The sequence below is a fragment of the Artibeus jamaicensis genome, unplaced genomic scaffold, assembly GCF_021234435.1.
Source record: "Artibeus jamaicensis isolate MK-2021 breed Jamaican fruit bat unplaced genomic scaffold, CSHL_Jam_final contig_548, whole genome shotgun sequence".
Taxonomy (NCBI): Eukaryota; Metazoa; Chordata; class Mammalia; order Chiroptera; family Phyllostomidae; genus Artibeus; species Artibeus jamaicensis.
The window spans coordinates 21,692,044-21,706,252 of record NW_026521883.1 but is presented as its reverse complement, the minus strand read 5'-3'; the positions used below and the strand labels follow the sequence as shown (position 1 = coordinate 21,706,252).

The window sequence follows — 14,209 nt, the reverse complement described above, 5'->3', positions numbered from 1 at the left end:
AAAATTGTTATTGCAAGTTTTACCCCTCATTCTGTTGCTTTGTTATGTAGACAATGAATATGGAACCAATGAATGACAATTTAAAGCAAAGATTATAATAACCGTAATTACGTAGGCTCTGTGTTGTTTTTCAGAATGTTCTCATAGGGGTGAAGCAAAACTCTCTTCATATCCATTATAACACTTTTCAACAGTTACAGAGCACCACTAGGCTGTCAAAACCGGTCACTAACATATAGTGCTTAATCAGCGCTTAATGAGACCAATTCTTTGCTAAAATTAAGCATTAATTAAAGGGGAATCAAGGTGATAAAACATAAATTGTACATAACTTCACTATGTAGTAATTTCCAAATTGAAAAAAAAAGCTCTTGATGAGACCTTGCTGCAGGTCTAAAGTTACAAGGTAATTCAGTGGATTAATAACAATTTGAAGAACTTTAATTTTAGGTTAGCATTTCAGAAAACTTTTTATAAATATAAAATTAAACAAAATGCAAATTTTTATAGACTCAGAGACACAAAGAGTCAATTACATTTGTAAACTGAGATATTTATATAGTTGAGTCACAGGTACACCACAGTTTTTAGTATATGACTCAGACTTTGTATATTATATACAGTTAGTTTTAAAATGTTAGGGCATTATTCTAAGAGTAAGCACAAAGTTTATATAACTGGGGATTTACAGGGACCACAAACTTGCTCAATTACTTTTGGGGTATTATTCCAAAGTTTAAACTACTGTCTTTGACCAGGTCTATCAGATTTGGAGTAGACACGTCTGTGCTCCAACTTCCTATCACACTTAGTAAACCCAAATTCTTATAACCATGACCTTCAAAGTTCTTTATGATTTGCTTCCTGCCTGTTCTTTTCTGTTTTGTTTCTCTCACTACTCTCCCCACTGTTAGTGCACTCCACATGAACAATGGCCTTCTTTCAGTTGGCCTTCTTTTAGTTCTAGCAACACACCAAGTCATCCCTGTTCCTGGAAGCTGAAAATTTACCTCCTCCAATAGCTCTTTCCTATTTAAAGCAGGTGCCTGTACCCATTTACCTCTCCATCTTCTATTTCCTTGAACACCTTCTTTGTATCCTAATATCTCCAACCTACCCCAACACCCTACTCACATCACAGATTAATCTGTTTATGTTTGTTCTCTCACAGGAATGCATGCTCTGTAAGGGTAGAGATCACTTCCAGAACATTCACCATTGCACTTCCAAAAGTCTAGGACAACATCTGGCACCAAGTAGCTATTTGATAAATATTTGTTTAGTGGATGAATTCAGGCCATAAGTACTATTGGTTGCATGGCATGATCCAGTGCTGAGGCTAAATTTATGGAGTGGGACTGACAGAAGAAGAGACCAAGATAGATCTGTAGTGTGACGACAGCTGTGGGCATGTAGTGGAAATAAATCTGGGCCCACACACTCAAATACGCAAGAAATCACATATAAATTTATGTTTATAACTTGACCTTGTTTCAACTTGGAGAATTTCATCCCCTGCCCCCAGTTGTGGAAAACTTAACCTCAATTATTCTTGGGTTTCCTTGTTCTGCTTCAAGATGGGCTTTGGTTTGGTTCAAGGGTTTGTTTAGGGGCCAAAGCAAGGGCCTCTGGTTGTTGAGTCATTTGTCTACTTTGGTTACTTCTGAGGGTATTCACTGACTCCGCTCACACAGTTCCCCCAGGTCCAGGCTCCCTGCTGTTTTCAGATTTCTTTTAAAATATGGGAAATCTTTTTGAGGGGTTCTTATGGGTCCATCCATTTAGAGGTATGAGGCAGTTCTTGCTCTCTGGAGCTTTTCTGCTCCTGCTATGTGCTGTGGTGTAACTAGAAATATAGGAGATTTACTCCCTGAATGAACTTTTTTTTTTTTTCCTAAGCTCCCTGGTCTATGGACTCTACCTTTTATGAACTGCTTATCAAAGGCACTTTTACGCTTCCCTTTTTTTCAGAGAACTTAGCATAACCCTTTGAAATGGATTTAGGCTTTACTTAAATTGGGAAGTAGATACGGCCTTTTTCCTCCCCCATCTTCCCTTTCCAATTACGAAGCCTGGCTATCTTTTTGAAAATTTGAAGAACAGAAAGAATAGTATAAATGAGCACAATTTAATATTTCATAAACTTATTCTACTGATAAGAATTAAATAAGCTGTGTCATAATAGAGACAGAAAGTGCAATCGTGATCATGTCACTCTTTCACTTAACATACTGCAACCGCTTCCTGTTGCTGTCAGGATCAAATCAAAATCCTAGACCTTGCCCACCGCACACTGCCTGCCTCTCCAGCCTCCTCGCATACCGCACTCCCTCTCATTCTTCCTACTGGAGCCACACTAGTGTTTTGTTGTTGGAAAGGACATGCTCTCTTTCAACACATGGTCTGTATAATACAGGCACCTCCTCATCTGGTTAACTCCCAGTCAGCCCTCAGATTTCAGCTCTGCTGGTCTGATTGTAGGGGGACCTTCCCCATGGCCACCTGTTGTGGATGGGCACACCTTTTCTTTACACTGTTTGTGATGATCACTCTCTCTCATAAGATGAGAGATACAGAGGATGAGTACAATGAAATGACACTTTCATCTGTCAGATTAGCAAGATCGCCAAAGTTTGACAAATACACTATTTTGAATAAACAGGCACTATTATGTAATGCTAGCGGGATTGTAAAACTAGTATATCTTCCATGGAGGGTAGGTTGGCAATATCTATTTAAATAATAAATATATATACCATTTGACCCAGAGAAATTCAGGAAATGAATTCTACAGATATATTTTCACTGTAACAAAAATGACACATTTATAGCTTTGGCTTTGCAGCATCTATTTTTTATAACAGAAAAAAGACTGGACTAGAAGCCCTGGCTGGTGTAGCTCAGTGGATTGAGCACAGGCCTGCAAACCAAAAGATTGCAGTTCGATTCCCCATCAGGGCACATGCCTGGGTTGCAGGCCAGTTCCCAGCAGTGGCCAGTTCCCAGCAGGGGATGCACCAGAAGCAACCATACATTGATATTTCTCTCCTTCTCTTCCCTTCTAAAGATAAATAAATTTAAAAATTTACAAAAAGAAAAAAGACTGGAAAAAATGAAGTGTTCATCAATTGTAGGCTAGTAAAATACACCATGATATATACTCATTCAATGGAGTACTATGCAGCTGTCAAAAGTGGGGAAATTTCTTAACTACTAAGATGGAAAGAGTTTCCATTTTTACTAAGTAAAAATTTTTACTAAGTAAAAAGTGCAAAATGTAGAACATGGTGTATAGTATGCTACTTTTTGTATAAAGAGATGAAAAGTAAAAGGAAATATATACACATATATGTATTTAATTTGCCTGTATATGCATAGGAAACTCTAGTAAGATGCTCATGAAACTAACAATGATTACCTATATTCTGGGGAAAGGGTGGGGAAATAGAAGAATAAGGAATAGGATAGGATGTAAGAATAAAAGTAATGAAATGCTTAATGATGTTCTTTTCTATTGATTATGTTATACATGATCTTATGAATGTGGCATAAATTTAAAATTCATTATTGAAATGCAAAATTAATTGAAGAAACCAATTTTCTGTAATTGACCTCTTCATGAAGTAGGGATATAACAAAAGTTGCTTAAGCAAAACTAGCTGGTTGATTATTACTTTAACAACTGCCCATATTTTCATTATATTCACTGAAATAGATTCTTGTATTCTTTTTACATATCCTACCTCTAAATCAAAGTAGACAATTATTAGGCACTGTTTCTTTTGGAAGAATCTCAGATGCTAATTTTTATTTTCTAAGGTTATGTTTTTAAAAGGTCAATTTTTAAGAATAGATGCAAAAATCCCTTGTTTTAAAAATTTAAAGCTCAAGAGATAGAAGTGTTTCCAATAAAGAAAAATGAAGTTAACTCAATCTGGAAACAACAAAAAAGGCATTTCTTTCAAAGTTTTTTTGTAGTTAGCCTATTACTATATGTACATTAAAACAAGGACAATAAATTCTTGTCAGCATTATTGCTACTAAGAATTTTAAAAAACACAGAGGGTTACCCCATGTAGAGATGTGGAAGTCACTCCCGGTTTCTGGAGAATCCCTCTCAAAAAAGTGTAAGTCTAAGAAGGGCATAAAGGCGCTCTCATTACAGTGTGGTGCTGGTGAGGCTGGTGAACTGGGTCCATCCTCAATTTATTATTCTCCACTAAGGAAACTGATGATCAAATGACTTAAACATACTTCCCTTGTTGAAGTCAATGCATTCATTAATATTCCTGGGATTGTATTTTCATCTTACAGGGTACAAGGGCATCTAATGAACTCGGAGTGCATAGATCACAATTTCACACTCAGGTCATTTCCCAATTCACCTTATATAGCATATTATAATTCACCCTAAATAGCAGATTTTCAGGAGGCACCAAGCACTCTTTACTCTTTAAACTATCCATTTCTTTTATTGAAGTCTTAAGTGTTTAATTAGAAAATTCTGACTTCTAATCTGTTGGTTTTTAATTTAAAATCTTTAGGGTCAGTGTGTGGAATGGACAGTTTTAGTAGCTCTTGGATACCTTTACATGTGTATTGACAATAATTTTCATTTCTTCAGAGGGAATATCCAAGTCCTGGGAATTCTGCTCCTGCTCATTACTGTTGCCTACAAAACTAACGAGGGTATGATTCCTAACACAGTGGCATCACACTTTCTTTCCTTCTTCTCTTCTCCTTTAGAGAAATACATGATATAATATTTTTTGCAGCCATCTGGCTTTCAACAGATGCAATTATAGCAGGGCCCAAACTCCTCTGCCTTGATAAACTTAATTTCAATATCTGGTGTTTTTACAGTAACTGGGTACATTTAAACTATTCTGTGCTCTTGATTCTGTTCCCCAAAAGTACAGACACAAAGGGAAATCACAGAAACTGTAATCCAATTTCCTTGTCCTGTTTGGTCTACATGCACCACCTGGTGGTGATGTGGTGCATTTCAAATGCAGTGTGTGTGTGTGTGGGGGGGGGGTGAGTGTATGTTTTAGGGGTATTAACATGGGAAAAATAATTGTGATATACATTTGTAAATATTGCTTTAGATTAACAATGCAATTATTCTGCAACAAAACTACTATATAAGTGCTAGAACCAGAAGTAAAAGAGAGAACAACTCATGTTGGAAAGTAAAACAGCTTTCTTATTTACATTAGCTATAACTCTTATAATTCTATCCATAAATTAACATATATTTCTTGTGCTAATGTGCTTTTTGAGGCAAGAGTCAAATACTGGTAATCAATGTGAAATCATTTTCTTTATTTTTTAATTTTTAAGAATAATTTTTAAAACATGCATGTCAATAGTTAAAATTACAAGCTACAGAATTGTAAAACTATAAGACACCATTTAATAATTTAGACTAATACACTAACTTTACAAATGTAGCTGCTGAGACTCAGGAATATTAAGTGACTTGCCCAAGCTCATATTGGTAATTAGTGGCCCAACTCAAATAAGAACCCAGGTCTTCTTATTTTCAGTCTAGAAATATAAGACATAGAAATGATGTGCATATACAATGATGAAGTATTTCTGTATAAAGAAATATACTTTTGACTCAGCTATACTGTGCTTTAGGACAGTAAGATGTGTTAGTTCAGACTTGTAGTTTTATTCTAACATTCAGAGCACAGGGGAATAATAGAGATGCATGCATCATAGAGCTATAAAAAAGATCTAACTGTTAAAAAGTCCCTTTTATATATGTTCAAAGTAGTATTTATCAACTTATATGCAGCTGCTAAGTTGTAAAGATGGTCTAAAAAATTCCCTTTTTCCTTCTAACTGATTCAGAATCAGAGAGCTGTTTCTACCAGGGAGATTACCCACTTGTAGATTTCAGCATAAACCATGTTCATAGCTCCCTCTCATGACCATTGAATGAATACTATACAAGCCTCCTTTATTCTCCCTGTTGTATTCAACTAACAGCTTACTGGTTAAGTTTTAATTGCTTCCAATGAGGTCAGCAAAGGTATTTATCGAAAAGCCCTGAATAAAAGGCTCCACACACATACACATGAGCACACACGCACTCACACACACGGAGAAAATCCTCCTGCCTGTTGATTTATGGAAACAATTATGATTCTGCTGGAGAATTTCTCAGCTGAGAAGTAGTTTGTAGCTACAGTAGAAAGGCTCAAGTTGCACAAGGCAGACAACAGACATGGAATTCTTGTGTATCCAGCTGTTATCAACAGAACAAGTAAGTTACTGTTATTTGTCTTAAAAAATAATGCTGAATGTTTTCTAGTAGTTTATCTTTTTCTCTGGTTTTCATACTGAAGGGAAAAGTAAAGTTACCAGATATTTGAGCCACGTAATTATCTATAGTAATTTCGGTGTACAGCTTACATAAAGATAAGGCTGAAGTTTTCCAGAGTAATCCTGACATTTAACTTGTGAAATGTGGGCAGTTCAGGAGAAAAATAATTGATTAAACACAAATGTTGAAAGCATATAATGAAGAAATCTAGGGAAAGCATTTTTACTTTGTTAGCAGCAATTTTAGAACTTAATTTAAACCAATAGCTCTAATTGCAGGATGTTTCTTATCAAATAACAACTGGAATGAATGGTACAATCATATTCTGATTTATCTCTACCAGTGCATAACCTTTATAAAGCTAAATACAGAGTAGTAAAAATGTTGAAATCCTGTGAGCTGTTTGAAATGTACCTCCACAGTAGATACTACACTGCGTACTACAATACTCTTTACCCACTGAAAGTTAAACCCACAATTTTTCATCCTCCTTTCTCCTCCTGTCCCTACTCTTAATCTCTCCTTGCAAACAGAAGTCAAGTAGCAAACAGCGTCACAGCAACTGAGCTCACCACAGCCTGCTTTTACAAGGATATCTCAGCAGAGTAAAGGAGGGACCCTGTGTTGTTATCAGGAACTGAAAGGATAAGGCTAACAATTCGGAAAGAGCAACTACTCTTCCTTCAATCAACCTACACTTCACAGATAGGAAGAGGTCAATGACCTAGGAGCAACAATCACTGAAGCTTTAATTTTCAGTATGTTATTCATGCACACTCGGAGCACTACACTATAATGCGCAAATGGATACTGACATGGATCCTGCCAACTTTGCTCTACAGCTCATGCTTTCACATTATCTGTCTAGTGGGCACTATATCTTTAGCTTGCAATGACATGACTTCAGAGCAAATGGCTACAAATGTGAACTGTTCCAGCCCTGAGCGACACACAAGAAGTTATGATTACATGGAAGGAGGGGATATAAGAGTGAGAAGGCTCTTCTGTCGAACACAGTGGTATCTGAGAATTGATAAACGAGGCAAAGTCAAAGGGACCCAAGAGATGAAGAACAATTACAGTAAGTAATGTCTTTTATTTACATCACTATTAATGAACCATCATGAGATGTGAAAAGATCAATTTCCAAGTGACATACTTTCTGTTACTTTTTACTTTTGAAAAAATTAAATGTCATCTTCTAATTTCTCTAAATTTGGATAGTTGAACTATGTTCCTAAAAACTGTTTTAAATGTACCTCCACAGTATACATTACTTTGTATGTTCTCCTAGAACAGGGCAAATTTACTAGTATTATAATTGGAGCTGATATAACCAAGCTAATTTGAAAATATACTCTCCATGTCCTAAGTTCAAATGCTCATAAATTAAACATAACATAAATGGCATTAGTCACACTGAACTATGATTTATTGTCTGCTAGAAAAACTCTTCAGGAATGCTAATGAGTACTCAGTAAATGGTCACCAAAAACTACTTATTAGTTTGAGAAATGGAGAATTTATTATTTTTTTAAATTTGATTTTCTTTGAAAGACTGTTTCTGTGATGTAAAAGTAATCAGTGCTTGAACATGCACCCAGTGACTTGTGCAATTGTGGGTAGTGATAAAACGGAAGGGAACCAGTGGCATCTTCATTTGTTCATGTCACATTGAGCTTGCGCTGGGCTGTTTAATTATTTACCAAGGCAGAAGAATAGGTTCCTCCTAAGATTTTATTTGTGTACATCATCTATGTCACGGTTCTATGTCAGCTTGAGAGAAAAGTAAAGGTGAAGAAAAAAATAAAAGTGAGTTGAAGAAGATGTTAATTCCATAACTATTGACTAGTAAGCCTCACACTTTTCTCAGGAATCAGTTATTCTTGTCAGGTGGTAATATCAGGGTTGAATTTATCATTTAGCACTTATGATTAATAGCCAATTTTAATAGTATTAAATTTAATGGGGTAAAATATATACCTCAACATATACATTTGAATTTTAAAATTCCTGAGTGAGAATAAATTTTGTTTGTATTACTAGTACTCGAATAATATTATTAGCATATGATCCTACAATATTGTGTTGAAGTCGATTGAAAGTGCCAGGCTTGCTTAGTACATGGTTAAAACTTTTGTTACTTGATTTAATGAATGGCTTTCAGGCTTCTTAGCTAATAATTTAAGTGTAATTAATATAGGATGTTAAGGACATTTTAATAGATTGTTAACAGTTATGGTTTTATAGTTACTGTTATTAATAAAGACATGTTATTCTTAGGATATTGTTCTGATTACGCTGAAATTTAGCTAAGGAAATAACTATTTGGAAGAAAGTTTTGTGGTTGGTCACTTTTATGTGAGCAACAGAATTGGCTTACAATCACTTCGTTTAAATTATTCAGATTTATCATAGAGTCCAGGTGGAAATTATAACACATAGATCTAATCCCTTCCTATGAATGATGTTGGAACAATTTCTTATTTTTTCCAATCTTCAATTTTTCATCTGTAAGGTGTGAGATATATACAGATGATTTCTAATATATTTTCTACTCCATGAAGCTTATGTTATTCTAAACCACAGAAACTATGTAACACAAATGTGGAAAATCTAAGTATTCATCATTGTCACACATGTTGAATGAGATTCAGATGATATCTCAATGATAAGGATGAACTCTCAGAACTAATTTAAAATTGTAGTAATACGGTTATCAAACCTAAACACTATAGAATTCTTCTACATGCTGACTAATTTCTTTTGAATGCTTTTTCCAAATAATAAAAAAGTAAAAAATTAGATGTTAAATTCAGTAAAAGTGAAAAACATGTATGATTATATGGGATCAAAATATCTATAATTGGAATGCATTTACATGTGTCAGTTTTATTTGTGTTCAAATTTCTTGAAACAGAGGCATTTGTAAATATATACGAAATGCTGAAGTTATTCTGTAGTTTGAAATAAAATTTATCATGAATCTTGAGTAACTAAAAAGCCAATTTGGTAAGCCATTTCTTCTCTAATACTATGCTACAGTGTAAGAAAAAGAGAAAAAATAAAGGAAGGAACTAACTTCAGGATATTAATGGGTCTCAAAGGACTGCTTACTTCACCAGTAATAAGCAAGGCTCTGAACAAGAATGTAGTTTATAGGTATTGTTAAGATAGTGGGTTGGAGTGAGTAGGCACAGTGGAAAATCTGGGTGTATATTTCTGCTTTCAGAAGGTGTTGGGCTGGGTGGAAGGCCTGAAGGAAGGGAGGTGGAATGGAAGGGAGGTGGATATGATAGCTCATGTCTCACATCTTTAGGTAATTTGAAAAGTTACTGCCCTGGCCAGGTAGCTCAGTTGGTTAGAGCACTATCCTTATACACCAAGGTTGCTGGTGTGATCCCTGGTTGGGGCGCATACAAGAATCAACCAATCAATGTGTAAGTAAATGGAACAACAAAATTGATATTTCTCTCTCTCTCTGTTCCTTTCTCTCTCTCCCTAAAAAAAAAAGTCAATCAAAAAAAATTCAAAAAATTATCTCAGTTACCCTGGCTTATGACAATCTTATTTTAGTCTTATCTTAATTATAGTGCTATCTTGTGAAATATTTTAAATTTATATTAGAATGAAATAGCAGAAAAAGCATACCAAGGAACCCAACAGAAATAATACTTGTATTAGTAGACATATAAGTAAGGCCCAACTATGTAAATGTAGGAACCTGTGAGAGGCCAAGGAACCACATTTCTGACTCCCCAGGAGAGAAAAGCTGTGACTGGAAAACTGGTCCTGAGATCTCATGCTTTTATTACCCAGGAGGCAAGAAAGCCTCTCCTCTCAAATTGTTCTCTTCGGTGGCTTCACAGTTAGCCTACCAGTAGGGTTCTAAGTGATAAAACTAGAACCTAACCTGAACTAATAAAAGGGTAATAAAAGCATACGATGTCCCTCAAAAATGAAATACATATCATGTTCTCTGCAGAAAGAGTGTTAACAGCATCATAAAGGGACTGCCAATGGATGGTCAATACTTGCACTGCTGTTGTCAGAAAGAGTTTTCCCCTTGGAGACAAGGCCGGAGGGTGAATTCAGATAATTGTTGGACCAGGCAAGCCCTCAGCAGACAGAAACAATCACTCCACACCTGACAGAAATAACACTGCTGCTTAAGCTGGGGATTAGGGTGCCGAGTGAGAGGTGGCAGCAGTGCTCTGGGCAACCGACAAACCGCCCTGCTGGACAGATGTGGAACACAGAGCTCAGTCTCTCAGGGCGCTTTCCTTGCTTTTGGCTTCCAATTACTAAAAAGTTTTGCTGTCCCCAACAATAATCAATATCAGCCATCCCTTTTAAGGAAAAATTCTTAGTTGTCATAAACCACCAATTCAAAAAAAGTAGAGTATGCCTTACTTGTTATAGTTAAGCATTGTTAAATTCCATAGCAAGAAAAGGGTTAGCCATTCTGAAAACTGGCCAGTAATTTGGCAATATTCTCTTTTGGATTGTTAGACTGTGACGGGATATGGCCTAACAATTGGCAAAAGACAAATAAACACAGTGTTGTTGGATTTGACTTTGGCTACAAAATCTTCAGCAACTCAATTGTCAACAATTCTTTGGATAAACTCCTAATCAACAATAATCTCTACTAGTAGCGACCAAATATACACATCACCTCTCAATGTGGTAAACTTGCTTATGCTCTAACAGTTCTCAGAAAGTTAACTAAAAGAACAATAATTCACATTGTCAAAACAAGAAAATAAGAACAGGACAACCCCACCTTTAAAAGACAGATAATGAGGAACATATCTATGGGGTTGGACCAAAATCTTAGAATTATTGAGAAAATGGAATCCAGTAGAACCAATGACCGGCATTCCCTTAAGTTAAATTATCAAGACTTTAAATTACAGAAGATGGGTAATGTTCAGTGGAACAGTTTGAAAATATTAGCTATTTTTGAAAAAATCTAATATTAAATATTATTTTTCATTCTATAGGCCTGCTCTTTTCTTGGGCTAATGCAAGTGCCTCACACTTATAATGTGCTAATAATTTACTGCCACAGGTACATTTCTTATTTATTTTGTAAATTCTCATCTGAACTATCACTTTCTTTTTTGATTTAATCTTTATTGTATTTTTTCCATCATCATGTAGTCCCCTTATACCTCTCTCCCTTCGGCAATCACCACACAGTTGTCCATGTCCTCAGTCCTTTTTCCTTTTTGCTCCATCCCTCCACCCGCTAACCCCTGCCCCCAGGTGTCATCTTGCTCTCCATCTATGTCTGTCGCCATTTTCCTTGTTAGTTCCGTTTTGAACTATCACTTTCATTTCTATATCAACCCTGAGCTTCAGAACATGTATTTTCCCTTGTTACTAAGCTGTATCACAACACTTCAGCCTGTAGCTTTAGAGCAATCAGAGATGCAAGTAAACTGGAGAGAGTGCAAGAAGCCAGGTTTTAGATGTAAGGAAGAATTTTCTTTTCTAGATTTTTCTATTTATCAGCCTCAGCTAAATATGTAATCAACTAGGGAATTTTTTAAAAAATGCTAAGGCCAGGTCCCACCCACAATGATTCTTATTAAATTGATTTGGTGTGCAGCCTGGGCACCAGGAATTTTAAAAGCTCGCCACATAATCTTGACATGTCGCCAAAGCTGAGAACCACTGGACCATGGGGATCACATTAGATTACCAGAAAATCCACGGCTCAGTTAAATCAGAACCTTAGAAGGTGGGACGGAACAAGGTATTAATGTTGGTAAAAGCTTTCTGGGGATTTGACTGGGCTGGGGAGGTGGAAATCCACTCATTAATTAGACCAGAGGTTCTAATTCAGCCTGAATCCCCTCAGGTGCCCGAGTATGTTTTGGAACCCTTAGAAGGCCCCAGGGTTAGCTTGCATCCTGCAGAATTTTGAAATGGATTTATTAGGAGTGAATCTCTGAATTATGCCTTAAGGAAGTTCTTCCATTTGACCTCTCTGACAAATCTGCGTGGTTTTAACATTTGGTGAACTGGTCTGGAAATGCGTGTGGTGACAGCTCTAAAGCTGCCGTGTAAGAAGGCTTCTTTGCTGAATGAGTTTGTTGCAGAGATAAGAGGTCCTGTGCCACATTCTCACAATAACAGGCAGGTCTGAATCTCTTCGGAAACTTTCAAGTGGTGCTGCAGCAGGCATCAATGCCAGTTACTTGGTGCTTAAATGAGCCACTTAGGACCATGAACCCAGATGCCGCCAAATTAAGGTCTCACCTCTTATCATCACTCTAGAGAGTTCAAAGGAAGTGATTGGAAAAGACAACCTCCAGTCTGGATAAGCCGGGGGGAAGAAACTATAAGCCTGCAGGGTCTGTCCAGGTTAGTGAAAAAGCATATGAAGCTAGACATTTGTTCTCTGTGTAAGTACCGGATTAAGGATCCTAGTTTCCTTCCTCTGTATCAGACAGTTTTGGGTAGTGCAGTATCTTCTTTTATATCACTATGAAATAAGACTTCTGTATTTTAATTGCACATATGGCACATAGAAGAAAAGGCAGGAATTGTGTATGTCCAAGTAATAAATAGGAAAAAATCCTCAAATGTAATAGGTTTCCATGCAAATTCCTCCCTTTTCTAAACCATATCTAATCTTTCATGAAAAAAACATTTTATTAAGTTATGATTGACATACAAAAAGTTGTACTTATTCAATGTATACAACTTGATGAATTTGGAAATGAGTATGTATCTGTGAAATCATCAGAACAATTTATGCCATAAACATATCCACTACTTCCAAAAGCTTCTTCCTGTTATTTTTATTTATAATAATAATAATAATTTTTGTGATAACTTAATATAAATTTAGCCTTTTAATAAATATTTAAGCATACAATACATTACAAACTATAGCTACTGAACTGTATAGTAGATTTCTCACACTAGTTCATCTTGCATAACTGGCACTTGACAGCCTTTGACAATACCTCCCTGTTTCCTACTCCCCCAGCTCCTGACAACCACCATTCTACTCTCTGCTTCTATGAGTTTGACTATGTTAGAATCATCCTGTAAGTGGTATCCTCTGGCACTTGTCCATCTGTGTCTGGCTTATTTCACTTAGCATAATGTCCTCCTCGTTCATATCCAATCTTTCCACATGCAGAACTGCCTGCCACGTGAAGATTCTCTGCCTTCTACATGGTTCTGAAAGCCACATTAGAGTTGGTAAACATTTGACTTGACTAAAATTCATATCTTCATCTGAGATTCTATCTGACTTAGGTGAAGAAACCATACCATGTTCATTAACCAAAAAATATTGTTCTAATTAGGTAGTTTTGAATGGATTTGTATAGTAGTATGTAAAGACAAAGGGATTAGGGTAGGGAAGGTGAGAGAATTATCCAATATCCATGTTCAGGTAAAACTTGCCTTTTAAATGGACAATACCATTATTGGCAGGAAAGTGGTTGATGCACATTGGGGAAGACAGCTCTGGAGGGTCTCCACCTACTCCAGTCAACTTCCCTGCAGAAGAGTGTAATCAATTCTACTGGAGTGAACATGAGTGCTTGATAGAGCCATTAGTGAGTGTCCTGCTGAGAATAAACAGGAAGAAAATAGCTGTATGTGAACAGGAGAGAAAAAAGAAAGAGAGGTAAGGAAGAACTTTATATAAAAATTTAAGGTAAACTTTATATAAAAATTTTCACAAATTTAATAAAAATTAATTTGAGTAAATTTAAATACAAAGGATTCTAATAAAATGTACAATAACCCTTAAAAATAAAGGCAATGGAATTCAATAGATTGATAAGATAGTGGAAGGATTTCTGAGAACAAAACAAACAAAAACAGAATAGTATACAGAGG

At 36.0% G+C, this 14,209-nt stretch overlaps 2 protein-coding genes across 2 annotated transcripts in view; one reads left to right on the top strand and one right to left on the bottom strand.

The window, feature by feature from the left end:
• Positions 1-14,209, bottom strand: part of FAM227B (family with sequence similarity 227 member B) — a 217,028-nt gene that overhangs the window by 63,610 nt on the left and 139,209 nt on the right. The window lies entirely within an intron of this gene.
• FGF7 (fibroblast growth factor 7) overlaps positions 6,002-14,209 on the top strand; it is a 75,310-nt gene continuing 67,102 nt past the window's right edge. Inside the window, exons 1-2 of the mRNA XM_037156523.2 lie at positions 6,002-6,277; positions 6,871-7,418. Of these exons, the coding sequence (XP_037012418.1) occupies positions 7,133-7,418 (286 nt within the window). The 5' untranslated portion in view covers positions 6,002-6,277; positions 6,871-7,132. The remainder of the gene's footprint in view (positions 6,278-6,870; positions 7,419-14,209) is intronic.